The sequence below is a fragment of the Mauremys reevesii genome, linkage group 1, assembly GCF_016161935.1.
Source record: "Mauremys reevesii isolate NIE-2019 linkage group 1, ASM1616193v1, whole genome shotgun sequence".
Taxonomy (NCBI): domain Eukaryota; kingdom Metazoa; phylum Chordata; order Testudines; family Geoemydidae; genus Mauremys; species Mauremys reevesii.
The window spans coordinates 4,064,211-4,089,772 of record NC_052623.1 but is presented as its reverse complement, the minus strand read 5'-3'; the positions used below and the strand labels follow the sequence as shown (position 1 = coordinate 4,089,772).

Below are 25,562 nucleotides of genomic sequence, written 5' to 3'. Positions count from 1 at the left end.
TGGTGCATTATCGTGCAGTGTCTCTGTGAGTCTGCAATGTAAAATCCTGGTGTGAACCAGGCCTTGGTGACACACAAGTTAGGGGCTCAATACAGGGGTAATTGACTGACATTTAATGATCTGTGCTATACAGGAGGACAGACTGGTGCCTTCTAACCGTATATGCCATGAATCTATCAATAAAGACAGCAGATCAGGCATTTTCATTTACTGTGTCTCATAACACACGAACAAGAGACATTCAGTTCCATTTACTGTCTGAACATATGACACAATCCATATTTAATAATATGACATATTACATAATCCATATTTGGCCTGTGGAACTGCTTGCCACAGACAAGGAGGGAAGAGCTTAGCTGAATGGGATTCACAAATGGATTGAGAATTGGAGGTGTCTTTGATGGTAAAACCTTTAATTAGGTTGTCTGATACCTTCAATGGGAAGACCTCAGTTTCAGCTGAAGTTTTCCAGTCTTCAAGCATTAGGAGTGAAATTTCCCATGCTGGATGTTTGCTTATGGCGGAATTGTTTTTTGAAATTTTCAGGCATGACAGTTCAGCTGACTACTCGAATGAAGCTAGGAGAACATATGTCTTAACCATGTTGTTCCACCTCCATGGTCTCCAGCAGATAAAAGTCCGGTAACAGTCCCACCTACCCACACATCCAACCCCCTCCCAGTTAACAGCCAGAGCCCTGAGATTCAAGAGGTGACAGTCTCTGCCTATTAACACACATCTGTCTTCTCAGGTCTGTACTCAGTTCTTATCCAGGGGAGTTTTCCCATAGTGGGGCCTGAGCGAGCTATGGACCATGGCGTCAGAATTTGGCCTTCTATTGTACTTCTACCACCTTTAATCCTGAATGCTGCCCTGTGCCACAGAAATACACCCACCTCCACGCTGAATGGCATCAGCCGGGACGGGCAGGGATGCTAATCAAAGGAGGACATTTTGGCCAGTGCTATTGGAGCAAACTCATCCCCTGTGGCAAGGGCCGTGGGATGTTTAATGGCTCTGCAGAGCGGAATGGACCACAAACTTACACTGTATCCCATGACGCCCACGTTGCAGTGAGTTTGTAAAGCAGGTGAGTGCCTCAGGAAGACATGGTACCTGTGAATTCTGAGACAGAAATGTCTTCCCTCTCTCACCGCAGCATCTCCAGCAACATCCCACGCTGAGACCCAACACAGGGGTGTGCACCATTTATAATATAGCTCTGTGCAAACCCCCGGGGGATTCATTCAGCCTCTAGCAGAGAAGCGACACCTTAATGTAAACAGGCTGGAGAAAAGCTGGTCTGCACTTCTGTATTATTTAGCCAGCTTTCAGAGTAAACAGTAATTAAGGGACCTTCCTTAGGGGAGATGAGAACTCTTGGGCTCTCTGCTGAGCCACAGAGGAATGGGCTGCTCTGTGTATTTGTGTATATATAAAAGTCTAATTGATAAGGAAGAAAAAAAGGGATAACACCTACGTCTGTATAGGGAATGATACCCTGTAAATTGCCAGGAGGGATGGGTAGATAGTAAACCAACAGATCTGGAGATAGATGACTGAGGGGAGACACAAACAGTTAGATCAGATACCAGTAATTCTTATCAGTAACTATCATCATCCTGTTCAACACCTTTCTCTGAAGGATTAACAGAGAACCTAACAAAGGGAAAGTCTCTATTGACGAATCCCCATTATTCATATAGGTAAACTGAGACACTGTGAGACGTAAATTGGCAAAGGCCACACAGAGATTGATGGCATAATGACAGACAAAACCCAGCAGTCCTGACTCCCCTTCAATAATCACGGTCTTCCATCACACCAAGAGGGAAATTGACTCCCGCTCTGGCAAGGACTGTTCATTGGGTGGGATGCAGAGGGAAGGCAGGAAGAGGGACCCTGATCCTGCACCATCTTCTCAAGGTGAATGTGAGGTTTCCAGAACTAGCTGGAGGTTGTGAGATCCCTCTCATGTGAGCTGTGAACTCCAAGACTTCACATTATCTCCCCCTCAGTAACTTGCGAATGCATCACTCCATGCATCTGAAGAAGTGAGGTTTTTTTACCCACGAAAGCTTATGCCCAAATAAATCTGTTAGTCTTTAAGGTCCCACCAGACTCCTTGTTGTTTCTGTGGATACAGACTAACACAGCTATCCCCCGATACATTACTCACACCGTGGTCCAGAGAGCGATGTGGGTCCAAAGAAGGTGGAGAAAGCAGAGCACTGGCGGACTAGACACCACCTGCAGAGGGCACTCCACAGGTGGACTGAGCTAATTCCCAGAGCGACCAACAGGAGGTGCCATCGTGGGGATTCTGCACTCCCATTACATGCTGGAAAAAGTCTATAACTTAGGCCTGGTCTACACTGTGAGTTTATACCGAATTTAGCAGCATTAAACTGAATTAACCCTGCACCCGTCCACACAACAAAGCCCTTTATATGGATATAAAGGGCTCTTAATACTGGTATCTGTAATCCTCCCCAACGAAGGGAGTAGTGCTGAAATCGGTATTGCCATGTCGGATTAGGGTTAGTGTGGCCGCAATTTGATGGTATTGCCTCCAGGTGCTATGCCACAGTGCAATCTGAACTCATATGCACTGGCCAGGTAGACAAAAAAAGTCCCGCGAACTTTTGAATTTAATTTCCTGTTTGCCCAGCGTGGAGCGCCGATCAGAACGGGTGACCATGCAGTCCCAGAATCCAAAAAAGCTCCAGCATGGACCATACGGGAGATACTGAATCTGATCACTGTATGGGGAGACAAATCTGTTCTATCAGAGCTCCGTTAAAGAAGACGAAATGCCAAAGCATTTGAAAAAATCTCCAAGGCTATGATAGACAGAGGCCACAGCAGGGACTCAGCTGCGTGACAAGCATAACAGAAAGCCAAAGAATCAAATGGATGCTCATGGAGGGAGGGAGGGGGGGGACTGAGGACTCAAGCTATCCCACAGTTCCCACAGTCTCCGAAAAACATTTGCTTTCTAGGCTGAGCTCCTAATGCCAGAAGGGTCAAAAACATAGTTGCAGGTGGTTCAAGGTATATGTCGTCAATTCCTGCCCGCCCTCAGAAAGTATACAGAAAAAAAATTGTTTCTCGCCTTTTTTCAATGTCACCGTATGTCTACTGGATGCTGCTGGTAGACGCGGTGCTTCAGTGCTAAACAGCAGCATCCCCTCCTCTCCTCTCCCTGATGGCAGACGGTGCAATAGGACTCATAGTCGTCATCATCCTCCCGTGAGTGCTCCTGGCTGGCCTCGGTGAGGTTGGCTGGGGGTTTCTGGGCGAAAATGAGAATGACTCCCGGTCATTCCCTTCTTTAAGCTTTGTCTCTTGGAGATTCAGTCCTGCCTGGTATATCATAGCAGATGGAGGCTGCGCTCCTCTCCCCCTACCCCCTTTAATGTCTAGTGGAGATTCAGTCCTGCCTGGTATATCATAGCAGCTGGAGGCTGCCTCCCCGTCATTTTATCTCAATAAAGTCAGTGTTTCTAATTCATGCATTTTTAATGACTTCATCACACAAATGGGGGGATAACAGGAGGGGTGGGGGAGAAGGGAAACAACGGGTGGGGTTGTTGCAGGGGCACCCCCTAGAATGGCATGCAGCTCATCATTTTTGCGGGATCTCTGGGGCTCTGACACGGAGCGGCTGTCCTCTCTAGTTCTTTAGTAGGCTTGCCCCATATTCTAGGCAGGAAAGCTCTACTTTTAGAAAAAACGTAAAGAAGGGAATGACCTGGGGACTCATTCCCATTTTTGTCCATGCGCCCCCAGCCGACCTCAGTGAGGCCAGCTAGGAGCACCCATGACAGCAGCAGACGGTGCAATAGGGCTGGTAACCATCCCTGCTAGCTTGCAAGGCAAGTGAATGCTGCTGTGTAGCACTGCAGTACCGCGTCTGTCAGCAGCATCCACTACACATACAGTGAGAGTGAAAAAAGGCTAAATGGGCTCCATGGTTGCCATGCTATGGCGTCTGCCAGGGCAATCCAGGGAAAAGGGCATGAAATGATTGTCTGTCGTTGCTTTCATGGAGGGAGGACTGACTGACGACATTTACCCAGCGTCACCCGTGACACTGTTTTTGCCCCATCATGCATTGGGATCTCAACCCAGAATTCCAATGGGTGGGGGATAGCTATGGGATAGCTACCCACAGTGCAACGCTCCGGAAATCGACGCTAGCCTCGGTACGTGGACGCACACCACCGAATTAATGTGCTTAGTGTGGCCGCATGCACTCGAATTTATATAATCTGTTTCCAAATACAGGTTTCTGTAAAATCAGAATAACCCCGTAGTGTAGACATACGCTTAGGCCTGCACCCAGTGCTGAGCAGCAAACCAACAATGAGTATTCCCATCCCTGAGCCAGAGCAGGACACCAAAGAGTTTGTGACTCAGATCTGTGTTGAGGGCCAAGAAGCAAGACAGTGAGGAACCCTAGCTCCAGTGGATGGCCAAGAATTGCAGGTTCCTTGGCCTAGAGAGGTGGGAATGCCACACCATGGGGGGCAAGGTTAGGGGAGCATGGGTGTGATGTTATTGACAGAATCTGTAACTGTATAGATCATTGTTGCAACCACTGTCTGAGTAGAGAGTCCACATATCCAGACAGTCCTTCAGTGAGAGTGTGGATCTTGGGTAGTAGATAGTATAACCCTGGTCGGGGCTCTAACACCGGAATAAATCAACATACCCTTAGAGCCCCTACCAGGGTTATTCTATCTACTACCCAAGATCCACAAACCCGGAAATCCTGGACGCCCCATCATCTCGGGCATTGGCACTCTCACTGAAGGACTGTCTGGATATGTGGACTCTCTACTCAGACCCTATGCCACCAGCACTCCCAGCTATCTCCATGACACCACTGATTTCCTGAGGAAACTACAATGCATTGTATCAGAGGGGTAGCCATGTTAGTCTGGATCTGTAAAAGCAACAAAGAATCCTGTGGCACCTTATAGACTAACAGACGTTTTGCAGCATGAGCTTTCGTGGGTGAATACCCACTTCGACTTGCATCAGAAGAAGTGGGTATTCACCCACGAAAGCTCATGCTGCAAAACGTCTGTTAGTCTATAAGGTGCCACAGGATTCTTTGTTGCTTTTACAATGCATTGGTGACCTTCCAGAAAACACCATCCTAGCCACCATGGATGTAGAGGCTCTCTACACAAACATCCCACCCACAGATGGAATACAAGCTGTCAGGAACAGTATCCCTGATGATGCCACAGCACAACTGGTTGCTGAGCACTGTGCCTTTATCCTCACACACAACTATTTCAAATTTGATGACAATATATATCTCCAGATCAGTGGCATCGCTATGGGCACCCGCATGGCCCCACAATATGCCAATATTTTTATGGCTGACCTGGAACAACCCTTCTCCTGCTTCCATTTGTTAGGAATTCTTCAAAGGACTCACCTTACTTTTCTCTTTTAAGGGGAAACTTTTACCCTTGGAACATTTTGCTCTTTTGCAGTACTCAAGGCTCTTCAAATTTCTGCACAAGTGTGTAATAACCTGCTCCCTCTGCCTGCCTGAGTCCACGTCTACACTACACACCTTAAAGTGGTATGAATGTACTGCTGCAGCTACGCCGCTGTAAGGTCTGCTTGTAGCCGCTCTATGCCAATGAGAGGAAGGCATGATTAGAACAAAAGCAGAGTTACAAAAGCTAACGGAGAGCCCTGCCCTCCAGCTGTGTGTCCGGTGATGCCACCACTCGATGGCCTGTCCTCACTAACCCCAATCTAGTCCCTCGAACTTGTGCTGTGCTCCTAACGGTCAAGGAGTGGGCCCTAGCCCCACCACAACATTGCCTTTAGCTACGGAGGAAGGTCAAACCATTCTTGCCAGCTATAGAGTCTTAGTACCTTGAATACGGGTGGACAGGATGCCCCTGTTGGGATCTGATAGGCCAATTCATTCAGTCTAATTCCAGTGCTTAAAAACCCAGGGGCTCCACATTGGAGAAATCCCCTCAATTAGCCAGACGAGCAAGCAGAGAGTTCAACTAGGGAATCCGAGCGCCCTCCAGCGGGGCAGTCCTGGAAACTGACTCAGCCTGGAACATTAGACTGGGAGGAAATGTACTGAGAGGGAGAGAACAAATCCAGTGCAAACACAAATCCAGTTTCTAGCCTGCCTATAGCGCTCCCCACCCTCTTGTTCAGGGCAGCTTTGTGGGGAGGGTGAGGCCTCTGTCCCCAAGACAGCCCCCAGCTCTACTCTACCCCCAGGAACATTCTTTTAGTGATAGTGGAGTCCCAGAGTTGACAATTTCCAGGACCAGGGAGCTCACAAACTCCAGCTAGTTCTGGAAACCTCAGATTCACTGTGAGAGGATGGAGAAGGCTCAGGCTTCCTCTTCCAGCATTTCTCCTGCATCCCACCCAAGGAACAGGCTTTGAGAGAGCAGGAGTCCATTTCCCTCTTGGGGTGATGGAGGGACTGTGGTTATGGAAGGGAAATCAGGACTCCTGGCTTTTGTCTGTCATCCTGCCACACATTCCCTCAGTTCACCTATCTGTATAATGGGGATATGTTCATTGTGACTTTTCTTTGCTTGATGTTTTCAAGATCCTTCCATGAAATGTACTGAACAGTCTGATGATAGTTACTAATGCAAATTATTGATTTCTGATACCTTAGCAACAGCACCATGTGCCTCCTGAAAGTGTATGTTTCTCTCTTTGTCATATGACTCCAGATCTGTCTGCCTACTATGTACCCATACATCCTGGGCATTTACACGGTACCAGACCCTATGGAGAGCTCTGTAATCAAGTACAATTTCAAAATATACAAAAATAAACAGAGCAGACAATTCCTCTCTGACAAAGTGGAGAGCCCCAGAGGTTTAATCTCCCCTTGGGAATGTCCCTTAATTGCTGTTTACTTCTAAAGCTGGTAGAATAACACAAATGGGCAGACAGGCCTGTCTCCAGCCTGTTTACATCCAAATGCTGCTAATCCCCTAGAGGCTGAGCGAACCTCACTGGGATTGCACAGAGTTTTATTATAAATGATGCACACCCCTGTATCGGCTCTCGGTGTGGGATGCTGCTGCAGATGCTGGAGTGAGAAAGGTGTGGGACACAGCTACCTGCGGGGGATTCCCAGGGAAGACACTTCCATCTCAGGATTCACAGGTACCCATTTTTTGCATAGGAGCTCACCTGCTCGACAAACCCAGTGTAACATGTGTTGATGGGATAGAGAGTAAGTCTGTGTCCTTTCCGCTCTTCACATCCATTAAACTGGCCATGGCCCCTGCCACAGGGATGGAGTTTTCTCTAGTATTACCGGGCAAAAGGTCGCACCTTGCTGGGCCCTCAGGCTCGCTGGTAGATGCCAGACTTGAGGTGGCTGCATTTCAGTGGCACATTGGATCATTCAGGATCTAAGGTGTTACTAGAAGTACAAGACAAGGCCAAATTCTGAGGCCGTGACCAATACTACCCTCAGTCCCCAATGAGAACACCCCTTGGAGTCAGAACTGAGTAAAGATCTCAGGAGCCAGCTGTGTGTTAATGCAGAGAGACTGTCACCTCCTTCTCTTGCATGTGTGGATTCTGGGGGCACAGTAGTCTGATTGTTATGTGCTGGAAATAGGGTGACCAGATATCCCGATTTTGGGGGCAGTCTCGATATTTAGGGATTTTTTCCTAATATAGGCACCTCTTGTCCGCCACATCTGTCCTGATTTTCAACACTTTCTATCTGGTCACCATAGCTGGAAATCATGGAGGTGCTATTGTTCCTCAATGGAACAATTGTAAGAATTTTTCAACATGGGCATGACATCTTGTCTCCTGACCTAATTCTCCAATTCAGAGTAACTGTTATGCCTCAAACTTTCAAAAAAACAAGTGAGCCAGAAACTGACATCAGGCATGGAACATTAGAGTCTAAATGCTTGAAGTTTGGCAAACTTATAAATAACTGAAAGAGAGTTGTCCTTATAGAAGGTGTGAGACAGCCTTAAGTAAAGTTGGTGCCACAAGCACCAACTACAATGGCCAGTCCATTTGTGAATGCCATTCACCTAAGCTCTTTGCTCCTATAATGTCTGTGGGAAGGAGTTCCCCACGCCAATTATGGATTATGTGAAACAATTTTCTTTTATCAGTGTTAAATGTTCAGGCTTTCATGTAATGGAATATTCCCCTGTTTATATGTTACACCGTAAATTTAAATATCTGGTCTACTTTCTTTATTGATAGATTCATTGGGTTTATGGTTAGAAGGCAGCATTAGATCATCTAGTCTGAACTTCCGTATAAAAAGGCCACTATATTTCACCGAGTTATCCTGCATTGAGCTGGATGACTTGAGTGTGACTAATGCCTGGTCTACACTAGGATTTTATATCATAGAATCACAGAGCTCCAGGGTGAAAAGGAACTGCTGAGATCACCTAGTATAACTCCCTGCCAAGATACAGGATTTGTTGTGTCTAAACCATCCAGGACAGATGGCTGCCCAGCCTCCTTTGGAAAACTTCCTGCAATGGAGCTTCCACAACCTCCTGAGGCGTCTGTTCCATTGTCCTCCTGCCCTTACAGTTAGGAACTTTTTCCTGAGATCTCATCTTAGTCTGCTATACTGTAGTTTAAACTCAATACACTGTTGTCCTGCCCGCTGTGGTAAGAGAGGGGAAATTTTCTCCACCTTTTCTATGGCAGCTTTTCAAGTATCTGAAGACGGCTGTCATGACCTTCCTCCGTCTCCTCTTCTCCAGGGTGTCCCTGCCAGCAGGTAGGGATCTTGGGGGACAATTACTGCACTGGTGGGGTGCAAAATAAACTTTATTAAGAAAATGCAAAAACAGGAAAAATTCAATAGTGAGGGGTATGGGGTTGTTAAGGTAGACAATTGGGGAGGGTTTTTTTGGTGAACAGTAAGGGGGTTTCAATAGTGGGGTACAATACAGTAGGATACAATACAGTGGGTAACCAATTAACACAGAAATATAAATGTAACAGGTAGATAGCAATTTCTGTGTAAAGGGTGTGTTACAGCAGCATATAACCAACTAACAATTATGGATAAAGTATGTTAAATAGCAAACAATGTTAAGTAAAAATGTGTCACAGTGGTGTAAATGTAGAATGTGAGGTGTATCAGAGAGAAAAAGGGTAACCAATGGGGTTTTATGCTAGATTGGGATGGGGGAAGAGGAGCACGTGGTGGAGCAGCAAAGAGACTGCAACAAGTCAGAGAGACACAGAGATAGGAGAGGCTGCAACAAGTCAGAGAGACACAGAGATAGGAGAGGCTGCAACAAGTCAGAGAGACACAGAGAAAGCCCGGGCGGTGGGGGGGGGCAGTGAGAAGACAGACCTAATCACAATTATACAGAACACAGCAAAATCTTATCTATGATCTAACTTAACGAAGACTACACAAATTAGCAAGTAACAAAACACAATGCAACAATTCTCTAAGCCTAACTTACAGAGTACAATGCAAACAATTCTCTAAACCTAACTTAACCACAGCTATGCAAAATGAAATTACAACTTATCTACACTAAAGGCTAAACCTAACCTAATGGGTGCACCTTATACTAGGGGTAGTTCCAGAGGGCAGAATGGTGACTAGTAGTGGCTGCAGCAGTGGGGCGGCTGCAAGCAGGCTTATTTCTATCAGCAAAGGCGCTGCGGGGCTAGAAGCAGATTACAGATACAGACCAAGGAGTTAGCTTGGGTCTGCCTGCTGGGGAAAGAAAGCCAGCAGCTAAGACAGGGGGAGTTTGCAAGAGGGAGTTCTTACCAATCCCCAAAGCAGCAGCAGGAACAGCAGTTTCAGCATCAGAGGACGCAGAGAGGACTCGATTCACTTACAATAATCAGGAGATCTCCAGGCAAAATTCATTGTTCGTGGGAGGGGAGTTTAAAAATGGGGGTACGCTCAAAAACAAATGAGAGCGGGGAGAGGGCCCCCCAAAGACCCCTAGCTGATCAGACCAGGTGGCAATGCAGTAACCTCTCTGAGGTCTGATCAGAAAATGTCTGGTTATAAAGGCAAACTTAGGCAGTTTCCCGCCAGTAACTTTGATTGGTTCCCCTTCTTACAGGGAGGAGAGAAGGCAGGGGAAAAGCACTGGTAGGCATAGAACATGTCTGGGCAAGTTCTGAGCCCCCAGGTATGACTCATATGCTCAGCTATGTGGCCACTTTAGGTCTTGCATACCTGGGCAGAGCACTCTACACCGAGCCCAGGTCTGAACAAAGGAGCCAAAAGCCCCCCTCCCTGAGCAGAGCAATGCCTCCAGTTTGTCTGCACAAGCCATTTCCATGAGCAGGGCCAGGCTTTGACTTCAGTTAGCACCATGGCCGGGAGGGGCGGCCACACAGAACAACAGAAAGGAGAGGGAAAAAAGGAATGCAGCAGGGGGGACAGCTGTAACAGACACAGGGGAAGGAGGAGCAAATTCAGCATCCTTGGGGCAAGTGACTGTCTGTATTGTGTGTTTGTTTGTGTTTGGGGGTTACTTGCTCTGTGCTGAGCTTGTGTGTATCAGTCTGCTTGGTTGGTTGGTTGGTTGAAGAAACCCCACACTCCAGAGGGATGTAGATATACCAGACTAACCCTGGTGTGGACAGTCTGAGGCCAAAGGATGAATTCTTCCATCACTGTTGCCGGCACAGAGGCCCGAGGCGACAGCAACAGTGGTTTGTTGCCCGGTGTGCATAGCACTAATTGACACACCAAGGTGGAGAAGCAAAAACCAGGTTTATTTGAGCCCAGATAAGGTGCAAGGGAGAACTAGCAATCTCAAATCCTGCACACCGATACAAGCGGTTTTCCTCTCTTTATACATAACTTCAGCTAAGCATTTCCATCACCCCCACACTCCTCCTCTCCCCCCACCTTTCATTCCCATGCAGCAAATACACTTTGCAATAGCAATCACATGAAGCAGTTAAGTCATACTTGGCAAAAAACCACCTTAGCTCGTTAGCAACTCTTCTGTGATCAGTTATCTGTACTTTCCCACCGTGGGGGCTACATTCTCATGCATATAACTTTAATTACAGCACCTGCTTTCCGCCTATCTTATTTAGTATTGGCTACATCTAGTATCAAGCAACCTTGCCACTGCCAGTAATTAGCACATAACACAAAAGGTTACAAAAGTTTAGTAAGGCTAACAAAAGCACTTTACATAAAGGTACTTTGGGTCACATAGGCCCAAAGCCATCCTCCCGAGTTACCTAGATTTATGCCTAGTGACACCAACAACTCCCCACTTTGAGAATACTCAACAAACTTTTGGCTGAGTCTTCTCAAACTTTAAAGACAAAAAGCAATGAAGCTTTGCAGAAATATGTACAACTGCTCTTTTGAGCTTAGTCACCCCAACCCAAGAATGAACGCATGGATAAAAGAGTGGAATGTTCATTTAACAACTAAGGGATTGGGGCACTGACTATAAATCAGGTAGGTATACCAAGTGGTTTAATTTTCCAGATGTTTCGGTGAATAATTCAGTCCCATCTGCATGCTTCCCATGGACCCAGCAGGATTCGGTATGTGGGAGCCCACACCCACCCTGACCGGTCCATATGCATGGAAGGAGCACTGTGAATGTACACACTTCCACCCAGAAAGTGTCCAAGTATGTCTTCATGACCACGGATCAGATGGTACTCCTGATATGTCTGTAAGGGCAGTGGGTCAAGTCTGGTGCTCAAGATCACTCTGAATGGCCATCAGCTGGTCATTCAGGAAATCCTGAATTTCTAAACATACTAGATCCCACTGCAATACCTTTCCAGCCTCAGAGATATTTAATACCATCTCTGTCAGTAACTTCTGGGTTATAGGACTAATGGTGGAAATGACATGTAACTCAACAACTTCAGCCTATACTTGGGTTAGCTGAACTTTAGAAATAAGGCTAGTAGCCCTTTCTGGTTGGCCCAATTTCTTATCATGTTCTTGGCCTTTAAGAATATTTCAATGGCTGTTACACTGTTAGCCCCAGCCCACAGGGATCTGCCCAATTTCCTCTTTTTGCAGAGGAAATAACCCAGGCTCTTTGTTGTGCTAATTTAATGGCAGCCCCTTGTGAGCAATCTGGGTATGTAAAAGTGATCTGAAAACTGGATAAAGGCAATGTCATTTAAAATCCAATTAGGGAGGGCAATACATACTGAAGGATTTATCCAAAACACAGGGCGCAGCCTGTAGAATAAACCCCAAAATCCAATTAATACCACATTCCCAAACATGGGTCCCACAAGTTTCTTCCTGCCAGTGTGTAATTCTTTGTTTCTTCACCAGGGTCAGTTCTCAATGTCCTTTCTGGTCAGGAATTCCTGGACTTTGGCAATGTCAGTGAAATGAGTGTTTTTTCTCCTTTCCTGAAACAGTTGTAGTTCAGCATTTTACAAGGGAGGGATTACGAGTACATCACCCTGTAATGGTTTTGCTTCTTATAGAAAAATTCAAAGGCACAGCAGATTTGTTCGTGGACAAGGGAGAGGTTTAACCAGCACGTCACCTTGTCCTTTTTCCCCGCTGTCCAGAAGGCACAGTAAAACTAGAAAAAAGAATAGGAGGAGAATTCTTCTGAGGTGGAGGGGTTTTTTTGCAGTGAGAATCCTGGGTCCAGGCAGTCAGTCTTTGGCACATCACAGCGGTGTCGGTAGTCAGCAGGACTTAATAAGGGCCGTTCCAGCCTGGAGCCAAAGCAGTCTTTCGCTGGTGGGCCTTTACATTGATCCTGTCTTCTGGTTCCAAGGAGTAGCGGGTCTGCTAGGGTCTTCGGATAGTGATTCTTTACCTGTGAGAAAAGAAACCTAACACATTGCATTAGTGTCTGTGCAGATTTTACATCTGCTTGGGTATATTCAAGCCCCCCCCACATTTTCTTGGTTTTTTGCTCACAGCTAAAACTTGGCTGTGTCCTTGAACGGAGTCAGTGTCTTATCTTGAAACTGAGTATGTTAACTATTTACTTTCTCAGTTAACTCGTTCTTTTTCCTTTTCCCCTTTTTGGCTTCTTTTAACCTACAAAGGAAACTTTTACTTTTCATTTATACACCTTTTGTTAACAATGAACACATACACTTATTATTTAATGTATGCCACATATACCCTTTTACTAAATTAACCTTATTACAGAGCTTTGGAACAACAAGTCAGGACAAGCACACCCACTTTGAGAAGTTCACTTAATATAACCTCTAGTCCAATAGCTTTCCACCATCCCCAGCCCGCTGGCTAGAAGTCTGAGGTAGCCAGAAGGATCCCATGCACAATATGGGGAGTGGGTTAACTCTTCATGTCCTTGCTTCCAAAGACTGTTAATATGCAATTTTTAATAACTTCAATTAAACAATCAATTTAAAAACTTTCAATTAACAGATTTGGCCAATAAAGTTTTTCTTTCTCTTAAGGAAATGTACTAGACTTTAGTATATCACATTTTTCCTGGTGTATCCAAACACTTTGTATTTTAAGTTGAACAAAACAAGTATCTGCATTTTAATTTAACCCTTTCACTTGATTTTAAACCAGACCATCCCATGAAAATATTAAACACAACAATTCTGGCCACAAGACAAACACCACAAGACAGAACATAGAACACAAAACTTAATTTTTTACTCCATTAGTAAATGCATGGTATATTGAATGCTGTTCAGCTGGCATTAATTTTCTTTGATTATCTGAAAGACAAAAACAGAGGTCTGCCCATTCTGGGCAGTCAATTATTACTTAAAATACACAAATACCTTTATTGATTTCAGACAACACAGGGGAATTACCCCATATTTTCTTGTATGTGTTCTTACAAAGTTCAACTGCTGTTCCCTTTAGCAACTATAGAGTTAACTTTGCACTTTGCCTTAAATCACTTACTTGTTCCAACCTGTTTTTTAATGTTTCTGTCTGTTGCCTGCCCGCCTGGGCCCGATCCTTCTTTTCTCGCTGAACCGTCGCTTCCATGGGTACCAACTTATTCCACAACCAGTTTAGCTAGGAGGCTGGGCTTTTCAACTTGCCCCCACCCTTCTGGTCTTTTCCCTAAAATATTTTTACTTACAAGACTACCCAGGTCCTTCTTTTTTTCCAACCACTTTATTGCCCAGTCCTGCTACAACTGGGGGTAGATTCACCTGCCACCCTTCCCGGTCAACCAGGGTCGAGAGAGGAATGCTAAACCCCCCTCCAGTTCTCAGACTTACTGCGGCTGAGAGTGGGCACACCTTTAATCATACAATCCTCAACATATAACACCAATAATACCAAACAAAGAAAACATAAAATAACAAGGGCAAAACAGATAGATGGTGTAAATTCTGCAGGGCTCCCCCATTCTCTATTGCTCACCAAACTGTGACAAATTTCTGTTACCAATCAATCCCTCATGTCAGGTGATCAAACTGACACTTCAGGACGGTGGGGGGGTGGATAGAGAAAGCACACCATATAACCAAATTTTAAAGCTTCATTAAAAATAATAAAACAACAATGGAGAGTGTTGGGAACACTCCCACATCTCTCAGGAAAAAATATGAATGTCCCAAGCCTTAAGCCACTTTAATACTTACACATATCCAGACTGGCCACGTCTGTGTATAATGTTCAGAAAAGGGGAATAGGTGGACGGAAGATTATCCTGTATACAGCTTTGCCCAGAATTTCCAACATGCTTCCGCTCTTGGGAGGGCTGTTTTTTTACACCCTGGACTTTCCTGCGGCATCTCTTTCAGAGATTCCAGTTCAGGTCAGCTGCTTGTCCAGCTTCGGGGTTGCAAAAACTGTCAGATCTCACTGAACCGTTAAGCTTTGCAAATGCAATCTCAGTTCTGTAACTTGTATTGCCTTTGGTTTGCCTCTGTCTCTATTTTCCACAACCAGCTGGGGCTGAAAGCAGTTTTTTTTCTTTGTACTTAACATAGTCTGTACTGATTTTTGACCTTGTACGCAGAGCAGCTTTCTCTTTATCTCTGGGGTTAGCCGAGTTTCAAATTAACCCGTTCCTAGACAAATTGCTCACACTGTGTCAGAGGCTTTTCTTTGTGATTAAAAGCTCCTCTGAGATGTATGATCTTATTTAGATTGAAGGTACCTTCTAATGGACATTGTTTAGATATAAAAATTCCAATTCTCTAAATACCTGCAGGTTTCAGGACCATAATGTACGTACATGTAACATACTGGGGTACCCTTAGAGGGTGAGGTAAAATGTTTAGACTGTCCCTCCCCCATTTTCCACTTACACACACAGAGAGGGTGCCCTGTCCCCACTAGCGGCACATAAACTAAGGATCTCTCCCTACAGGGCACTTACACAGGAGAGACACTCACACTGGTATACACACACACACACACCAGGACCATTATTTCCTATTGCCACGATGCATCTTATCTTGCTGCACAGTCAATAAGTTCAGATTGCGTGAGCCCAGCAGAGACAGACATCCCCAAGGACAGTTCTCCTCCCAGTGCAGCTCTGGGGCATATGATGAGGGATTTTTTACAAGAGCTCTACATACAAACAGCTTCAGAAGCTACCTGTTCGCTGACAAAACAGGAGTAATTGAAGGATTGTGTTGTAATTAAGTGATCCTTCCGGTGGCCACCTTTCCTGGCTCTCTAACTGATACTGAGGCCAGTCTACTGTACAGAACCTTTTCAGTTTGCTTTTAGTCAATGGATCTGATTCAAACACTCTCCAATTCATCAGAATGCATTCTAAGGGTGTACACTGTGCCCTGCCTGTACACTGTTCCTGCCCCATACCGTGGGCTTGCCCTTGACCCACTATAGAACGCTCTCTCGTCTAGTGGGAATTACAACGACTGGGCATCCCCAGCCTCAGGCAAAAGTCCACACCACTGGACTGTTCCTACCTTATCTGCAGGACCGGTTCCTCACCGTCGCCCGCAGCTGCTTCTCCACTATCTGAGTGCGTTGCACCGTTGTGTCCTCCAAGGTCAGCCTGATGCGTCTCTGCCGAGGCCCCCGGTAAAGGCACCGGTGCGCGCTGGGCGTCGGCTGTGACCATCGTCTGCCGCCAGTGGAGGAGTCCGGGCAAGGCACAATTTTGCCTCGAGCCCACCCAGGGATGCCAAAACTGTTGCCGGCACAGAGGCCCGAGGCGACAGCAACAGTGGTTCGTTGCCCGGTGTGCATAGCACTAATTGACACACCAAGGTGGAGAAGCAAAAACCAGGTTTATTTGAGCCCAGATAAGGTGCAAGGGAGAACTAGCAATCTCAAATCCTGCACACCGATACAAGCGGTTTTCCTCTCTTTATACATAACTTCAGCTAAGCATTTCCATCACCCCCACACTCCTCCTCTCCCCCCACCTTTCATTCCCATGCAGCAAATACACTTTGCAATAGCAATCACATGAAGCAGTTAAGTCATACTTGGCAAAAAACCACCTTAGCTCGTTAGCAACTCTTCTGTGATCAGTTATCTGTACTTTCCCACCGTGGGGGCTACATTCTCATGCATATAACTTTAATTACAGCACCTGCTTTCCGCCTATCTTATTTAGTATTGGCTACATCTAGTATCAAGCAACCTTGCCACTGCCAGTACTTAGCACATAACACAAAAGGTTACAAAAGTTTAGTAAGGCTAACAAAAGCACTTTACATAAAGGTACTTTGGGTCACATAGGCCCAAAGCCATCCTCCTGAGTTACCTAGATTTATGCCTAGTGACACCAACATCACCCCAGCTACCACCTCTCAGGGAGGTGGATTGCCCTCACTGGCAGAAGAATCCCGGCCATTGGTGTTAGCAGTGTCTGCACTGATGTGCTACAGCAGCACCACTCTAGCCCACTAGGTCTAGTCAAGCCTCGAGCAGATCTTCCAGAATAGCATCCAGTCGGGATCTGCAGAGATGGGGAGTTGGAGAATCCACCACTTTTCTTTTTTGGTGTGTCCAAACGACTAATCACCCTCAGTACTAGGTATTTGGCCCTTATATCTGACAAGAATGTCTCTGGCTTCAGCCTCCAGCCATTGGGTCTTGCTCTGCCTTTCTCTGCTAGATTACAGAGACCATTATTACCCATTGATTTCTCCCCAGGAAATTCTCCACTTGATTGTCTTTTTCATAAATTAAGTCCCTCACTCTCCAGCCTTTTCCCCAGCCTCCAATCATTTTTGTAGCCTCCCCAATTTTTCAACATCCTTTTTGAAATGTGGATCCCAGGACTGGACACAGTCAGTTTCACCAATGCCATGGGCAGCAGGAAAAGCATCCAGCGACCTGGACCCATGCAAACAAAATGTTTTAATAGTCAAATCCAAAATGATTCTCTCAGAACCAGGAATGCAGGCTCGATCCACAGGCAAGGGCACTTTCTTATGGACTGGGGGGATCCTGAAAAGACCATTCTGCCAATATCTGGGGCGTCTGCAGATTTTTTCATCAGTGATTTTCTGTTTCTATCCAGATCATTGATGGAAATATTGAATCGCATCAGACCTAGAACTGATCCCTGCAGAACCCCACTCACCCCATTCACTGACAAAGGCCCATTGATAACTGTTTTCTGAGATCTGTTAATTAGCCAGATTATATCCATTTTACCTATGCTCTACTGATATTGCACTGTGTTCATTTTTAATTGGTTTATTTTCCAATATTAAACCAAATGCCTCGTAGAAATCAAAGTTTATTGCATCTGCACGGTTTCCTTGATCAACCAAACGTGCACTCTCATTAAAGGATAAAGTCAAATTTATTTGACAAGACTGATTTTCCATAAACCCAACTGTTGAATGGCATTAATTATAATCCTAGATCTTAATTTTAAACCAATCCAATACCAGCTTTTCCATTGTTTCCTAACCTTCTAAAATCTTCTTGTTTACTTCCCTATTCTAAATACTTTATGTTTAACACTTGTCCCTGATTGCATATTTCTGATTCCAAATGAGATGTGTGTTCGATTTGTCAGTTCGTAATTATTGTGTTCATAAGTCTGTGGTTCCACTATGAATTCTGTTTAAAATCCCCCTTGACTTCTAATGGAGTGGAAAGTGTTCCATCACCTCATGTGATATGAATACCTCCTTCTGCTTACTTCCGAATGCAGAGCAGCATTATTTCTTGAACACATCTACATTTTCTGCAACATTAACAAGTTTACTTTCTCCCTCTCATCATTGCTGTCAAACTCTTCTGGGATTTCTTTTCTTCTTAATATATTTAATAACCTCTTTTTTTCTGATATGTAGCTCTGTCAAACATTGAGTTTTCCCCAATCTCTTTAACAATCCTTTCCAGTTTTCATAACATCCAATTTGTATTGCTTGCTATAGATATTTCCTTTTTCCTGCTCCCCTCCCCACCCCAGTTACTGCCTCCTCTTTCTCACTGAACCAGCTTTTTAGCCAAAGTTATCCACTTTTTTCAATGTGAAATTCCAACTTTTTAGCTGCCTAATGAATTCCTATAACAAACTCATAACTTTCATTTCCATTTTTCTGTCTCCATTTCCCCCTCCCCCAAAATCCGTTTCGCTCATAATTTGCCTCATTTTAGGGGAAATACTTTTAAAACACAAAGCGTCTATAGATATTATTGCTTGGGAACTGTTCTCTTTTTGTCCATTGGAATGTAATAAGCTCCATTCTTTATTTTCTTCTCCTCTATCATATGCTCCCTTGTTTGTCTCTTCTCTAAACTAAACTGTCCCAGATTTTCAGTATGCTGCACTAGGATAGTCACCCCCATTCTCATAGACTGTATCAGAAACTCTCTTTTGAGCTGCTCTATTCTTTATAGAGATTGGGAGAAAAAAACGGAGTGCGTGTGCAGAGCAGGTTAGTGTCCATCCCATTCCTTAGGCATCCGAACATTGTCTTTGTTTTGCCCACTACTGGGAATGAGCCGGTGTTTCCGTGGAGCCCAGGTCTTTTCCCTGAGGTGTTTTCTACCTGGGATGTTTCCCCTGCCACATGACTAAACAAAGATTTGGTTATTTTCCAATCTCAGATGTTTAGCAACCATGTTAATGGGGAAATCCCTACAGTATGGATTCGCAGGCCTGGATTTCATTGCATTAAGGAATGATGAGGTTTAACCCAGTATCCACAATCCTGTTTGCTGTGGGTGCCTATTAAGGTTTCCCACATCATAATGTGTGAGAATGATTGATGCATGGAGCACCATCTTGTGTGGAATTGGCATTAGTAGGGTCAGTTGTCCAGAATTAATTTCTCTGAATAATAAAAATAATTTCAGTGTCTGAAGAGCCACCAATCTGCTTCACGCATGACAACACTGTTCAGTAGTGCATGTAGTGTCTAATATTAACATTGTTTCTCCATCCAGGCCTTTCTACTGTGACCATCACCTGAGAGCCTGGGCACATACAGGAAGTCAATAAAACATATGGTACATACAGGAGACACCATTCTGATTCAGAGCTGGACACCTTCTCCCCTACTCTATGTCAGATTCCAACACAACTGACTTCACCAACCCCTCCACATTCATCCTACTTGGCATTCCTGGCCTGGAAAGGGCCCATGTCTGGATCTCCATCCCTTTCTGCACCATGTACGCCATAGCCATCTTGGGGAACTTCACCATCCTGTTCATTGTAAAGAGGGAGCGGAGCCTCCATAAGCCCATGTACTATTTCCTCTGCATGCTGGCCATCACCGACCTGAGCCTGTCTACGTCCATCCTGCCTAAAATGCTGAGCATCTTCTGGTTCAATTCCAGAGAGATCGATTTCAGTGCGTGCCTCATCCAGATGTACTTCATTAACTGCTTTGCAACAATGGAATCAGGGATTTTTGTGGCCATGGCTTTTGATCGCTATGTGGCCATCTGCAATCCTCTGAGACATTCCACCATCCTGACAAACCGTGTGGTGGTGAGGATTGGCCTGGCCTTGGTGCTGCGTGGCTGCTTACTCATACTGCCATATCCTTTGTTGGCGAGTCGGTGGCCATATTGCAAGACCAACATCATCCCCCACACGTACTGCAAGCACATATCTGTGGTGAATCTGGCCTGCACCGACATCCTCCTCAGTACTAACTACAGCCTCTCTGTGACAGTCTTTGCTCCAGGTATGGATGTGTTCTTTATTGCTGTGTCCTATATCCTGATCCTCAGGGCTATCTATAGCCTTCCCACAAAGGAAGCCCGGCTCAAGACTTTTGAGACCTGCAGCTCCCACCTCTGTGCCGTTTTTACCTCTTACATAACATTTGTCTTCTCCTTTGTCATGCACCGGTTTGATAACACTATGCCCCTGTATTTGCTCATTCTCGTGGCCAACGTGTACCTTCTGGTGCCCTCCATGCTACACCCCATCATCTACGGGGTGAGGACCAAACAGATCCGGGACAGGCTGCTCTCACTATTTACTCCTAGAAGAACCTAAAGTTCCCTCCTGGTGCTCAGATTTTCAGACCGAGCTCCGTGCAGAGCTGGTTGGTGACATAGTCCTGGGCCCTCTTCCCTGAATCACTTACTGGGCTGTCAAAGGGCATTAAACACTTTACTGAATGTACGGTGCTGTGTTAGCATGACAATCTGGGGAATCGGTCTATGCACAACTCATGAAGTTGTCACCTTTCTTATTGCTTGTAACTGGACCCTCAAGACCTCCCCTTTGCCACTCCTTCCAAGATGGCCACATGCCTGTTCTGCCTCTTCCCTGCAGGCCCTCTCTATCGCTCGATCCTCTCGTCTCTTCCCCTCCCTTGTCACTTGCTGGATCATCTCCATGTCCCTCCCTCCAACTTCCACAGCCAGTAAGGGAGCCATTTCAGGATATTTTGGGGAGGAGGGAAGTTTAACTGTGATTCCGGGGTTACTTAGGCTCCTAAAAACATGAGTATTTTGGCAGATAACTGAGCAATTAAAGGAGCACTCTATGGAAGAAAGAAAATTAAAGAAATATTTGACCCACTCAGCTCTAATGCAAATTCTGCCATCTTATGGTAAAGCAGTTAAGGGACACTGGTAAGGTTTAAAATGTTAATGTACGTTCTTATTTTGTTACTTGTGTACAGAGAGAAACCCCATCAGGACTCCTGGGTTCTATCTCAGCTCTGGGAGGGGAGTGGGGTGTAGTGGGTTACAGCAAGAGGCAAATACATCTGGGGTCTATATAAGAACATCAGAATAGCCATATTGGGTAACACCAATTGTCCATCTAGCCAACTATCCTCTCTTCTGATAGTCGCCAATGCCAGGAGCCCCAGAGAGAATGAACAGAACAGGGAATCATGAAGGGATCCATCCCCTGTCATTCAATCCCAGCTTCTCGTAAACAGAAGCTAAGGACACCATCCCTGCCCATCCTGTCAAATAGCCACTGATTGACCCATCCTGCATGAACTTATCTTTTCAGAAGTCTTTTTGAGACCTGATCTACACTGGGGGGGTGTCAGCTAAGTTGGAGTAAATTCTGCAACTTCAGCTACTAAAATAGTGTAGCTGAAGTCAACGTCCTTAGAGCTACTTAGCGCAGCAGGTCGACTGTTGCTGCTCCCCTGTCGACTCCGCCCATGCTTTTCGCTCCAGTGGAGTATCGGAGTCGATGGGAGAGCATTTGGTGGCCGATTTCTCACGTCTTCACAAAAAGCAATAAATTGACCTCCAGTAGATCGATAGCTCCGGAGGTAAGTGTAGACATGACCATAGTCTTGGCCGTCACTACATCATCTGGCAAGGACTTCCACTTGTTCACTATGAAGAAATACTTCCTTTTGTTTGGTTTAAATCTGCTGCCTATTAATTTCCTTGGGTAACCTCCAGTTGTAGTATTATTTGAAGGAATAAATAACATTTTCTTATTCAATTTTTCCCCACCATTCTCTCATACCCTGCCCCCCCCAGTCATATTAATCTTTCTCCTTTTGGAAGCTGTTCCATACTCCTAATCATTTTGTTGCCTTTTTCTGTAACTTTGCCTATTCTAATATACTTTGTTTTCAGGTTGGGCTAGCAGATCTGCATGCAGTATTAAATATGTGGATGCACCATGGACTTATATAGAAGCAATATGATATGTTTATATATTAATACAATTAATCGGCCACTGGTTTAAAAGACAGCAAAGGAATGATACGCACAACTCAAAGTTAACCCATGGAACTCTTTGCCAGAGGATGTTCTGAAATCCAATACTATAACAGGGTTCAAAAAAGTATTAGATAAATTCATGGACGATAGGTCCATCAATGGCTATTTTCCAGGATGGGCAGGGGTGATGTCCCAAACTCTGTTTGCCAGAAGCTGCAAATGGGTGATGGGGGATGGATCACTTGATGATTAGCTGTTCTGTTCGTTCCCTCCAAAGCACCTGGCATTGGCCGCTGTTGGAAGACAGGATACTGGACTAGATGGACCTTTGGTGTGACCCAGTCTGGCCGTTCGTACATGTTTATAATGACTGAGGTAGAAAATGGAGGGAAGATGTTATATTGTGTTTATCTGGATCTGGGTACCTCTTGTGCTGCCTAAGATAGAGGAATTGTTTTAGCAACCTGTGACTGGGGTGACAGGGGACTCCAAACTGAGATTGTTCAATAAAGGCAAACTGCAAAGAATGCGGCTGACAATCCCCAGAATGGGTAGTTATTCCAATACTTAGATTTGGCCACCCAGCAAGAACAAATGTTTCACAATGATTTACACGGAAGTTAAAACACTGGTCCCTTAAAGCCACCCAACCTTGGGCTGCCACCCACACAGCCAAGTCAAGTACGATGATGAGTATTGAAAATCTTCTTCCTCATATAAAACAGTTCTACTGATCCTAAAGGATTGGACACATTACCTCCCAGGTCAATGAATATTTCAGCTCCTACCCAAATACACAGTTTCTGCCCATTTTTTATTAATTAAACTAAAATTTATTGAAAAGAAAAGTGACCGAGTATTGGTGAAACGATCATTTTACATACAGACATGAATGGAGGTAATCAATCTGTATATAAATCCATGTTGCGCCCACATTTTGAATACTGCATGCAGATGTAGTTGCCTCATCTCGAAAAAGATATATTGTAATTGGAAAAGGTTCAGAAAAAGGCAACATAAATGATTAGAGATATGGAATGGCTTCTGTATGAAGATAAATTAGTAAGACTGGGTCTTTTCAACCTGGACAAGAGACAGCTAAGGGGAGATATGACTGAGGTCTATAAAATCATGACTGGTGTAGAGAAAGTAGATAAGCAAGTGTTGTTTATTACTCTTCATTACACATGAACTCAGGGTCACCAACTGAAATCAATAGGCATCGGGTTTAAAACAAGCCAAAGGAAGTATTTCTTTCCAGGCAACCTGTAGAACTCCTTGCCAGAGGATATTGTGAAGACCAAGACTCTAACGGGGTTCAAAAAAGAACTAGATAAATTCATGGAGGACAGGTCCATCAATGGCTGTTAGCCAGAATGGGTAGGGATGGTGTCCCTAGCTTCTGTCTGCCAGAAGCTTGGAATGAGTGACAGGGTTGGATCACTTGGTGATTCCCTGTTCTGTTCATTCCCTCTGGGGCAGCTGGCACTGCCACAGTCGGAAGACAGGAGACTGAACAAGATGGACCTTTGATCTGACCCAGTATGGCCGTTCTTATGTTCTTATGTTCTAAAGTTCTAAAGTCAATTTCATAGTAGAGATGATGAGAATACCAGGTATGGCCAGGGAGTAATTGGAAATCTGATGAAGCTTAAGCAGGATTGAGGTAAAAAGCATCATGTTACAAGAGCCCTTTAGACAGTTCCTGGGATGGACAATATACTTTTGAAGTAAATTTCTATTTCCTAATTATCACTGGTAATTAACTACCTGATTAAGATAAGGTAATTATCAATTAGGCCGTTTGTACATGATTAACCAGAAACTTCAAAGAGACATATAGAAATGGTATTACTACACCAACGATTCAGCTAATAATATTTCCTTTTGATCTCTGAATTATCTGAATACCCTCGTGTAGAAATCATTGGCTTACATTGTTAACTCTAACAAGCTCTAGGCAAACATAGACTACCACAGTCACGGTCTCCGTCCAATTCTTTAACAATACAAGTCCACATTTCACAGCTCTAGCCTATGTCCCACGGAATGGCCCTAACTCCCATGTGCATACTTTCTAACATGGCTCTGAATCTGGTGACATTAACCTTCAAGCTGCTTGACCCATTCTGGCCATGTGTCACAGACCAACTTTTTTACCAGGCCTGGGCCTCTTTCCTTTAACAATCATGAAAAAAGAGAAACTGGAAACAGATTGAACCAAAGTGTAAACTTTTGTGGGCTACAGTCTACTTCACTGGATGCATAGAATGGACCATATAATGAGGAGATATAGATACATACAGAGAACATGAAAAGGTGGGAGTTGTCCTACCAACTCTAAAAGGCTAATTAATTAAGATGAACTATTGTCAGCAGGAGAAAAAATGTTTCTAGTGATTATCAAGATTTCCCATTTGTCAAACTGTCTGAAATGGGCTATCTTGATTATCACTACAAAAGATCACAACCAAAATCTCTTAACCAGAGACCAATCCAGGCAGCACTCGGGTGGCAAGGAGGTTCTGTTCCATTGGGATTTGCCATGAAGATGTTGATGGTGATTGATGTCCTGTGACAAAAGGTCTGTCGATATATGCGATGATCAGTGGGTCAGAGAAGTCTCCAGAGCAGAGAGAGCACCCCAGAGCACCCTAACTCTTGTCCTAAATGAGCATGACAAGGCCAGTGGTTGAATCCTGGGCCCAGCCTTGTCAGGATTATGAGGATTCTGCCACATAAGAGAGTGGAAGGGGAGTCCTCAGGGTCATCCAGGACTGTAGGTAAAGGGACTGGGAGCGAGGTCTCTGATCCTTTCAATAACCAATTCCATGGGGTAGTGTAGAAACCTGGAAAGTTCCCCAGAAGAGAAAGATCTTCTCCGTTTCCACTTGTTAGGAATTCTCCAAAGGACTCACCTTCCCTTTTTTTTTTCAGCTGAAACCTTTACCCTTGGAATGTTTTTCTCTTTTGCGGTACTCAAGGCTCTTCAAATTTCTGCACAAGTGTGAAATAACCTGCCCCCTCTGCCTGCCTGAGACCACGTCTACACTACACACCTTACAGCAGGACAGCTGTATCGCTGCCCCTGCGCCGCTGTAAGGTCTGCCATGTAGAGCTCTCCTGCTGCCATAATTAAACCACCCACAACAAGCATGTCCCACTCATAAAATGCTGTCCACAATGGCCCTTTTCTTGGTCTTGAGGGTGTTTTTTCCATACCCCCCATCATGTTGTATGTATAGTTGGGGTTATTTTTTCCAATGTGCATTACTTTACATTTATCCACATTAAATTTCATTTGCCATTTTGTTGCCCAATCACTTAGTTTTGTGAGATCTTTTTGAAGTTCTTCATAATCTGCTTTGGTCTTAACTATCTTGAGTAGTTTAGTATCATCTGCAAACTTTGCCACCTCACTGTTTACCCCTTTCTCCAGATCATTTATGAATAAATTGAATAGGATTGGTTCGAGGACTGA

At 44.8% G+C, this 25,562-nt stretch overlaps 1 protein-coding gene across 1 annotated transcript; it reads left to right on the top strand.

Moving 5' to 3' along the window:
* Nucleotides 1-19,667: 19,667 nt before the first annotated feature.
* LOC120383725 (olfactory receptor 52N4-like) lies at nucleotides 19,668-21,419 on the top strand. The gene is made up of 3 exons (XM_039501929.1): nucleotides 19,668-19,795; nucleotides 19,886-20,372; nucleotides 21,408-21,419. The coding sequence occupies exons 1-3, from the start codon at nucleotides 19,668-19,670 to the stop codon at nucleotides 21,417-21,419; spliced, it is 627 nt and encodes a 208-aa protein (XP_039357863.1).
* The last annotated feature ends 4,143 nt before the right edge of the window (nucleotides 21,420-25,562 follow it).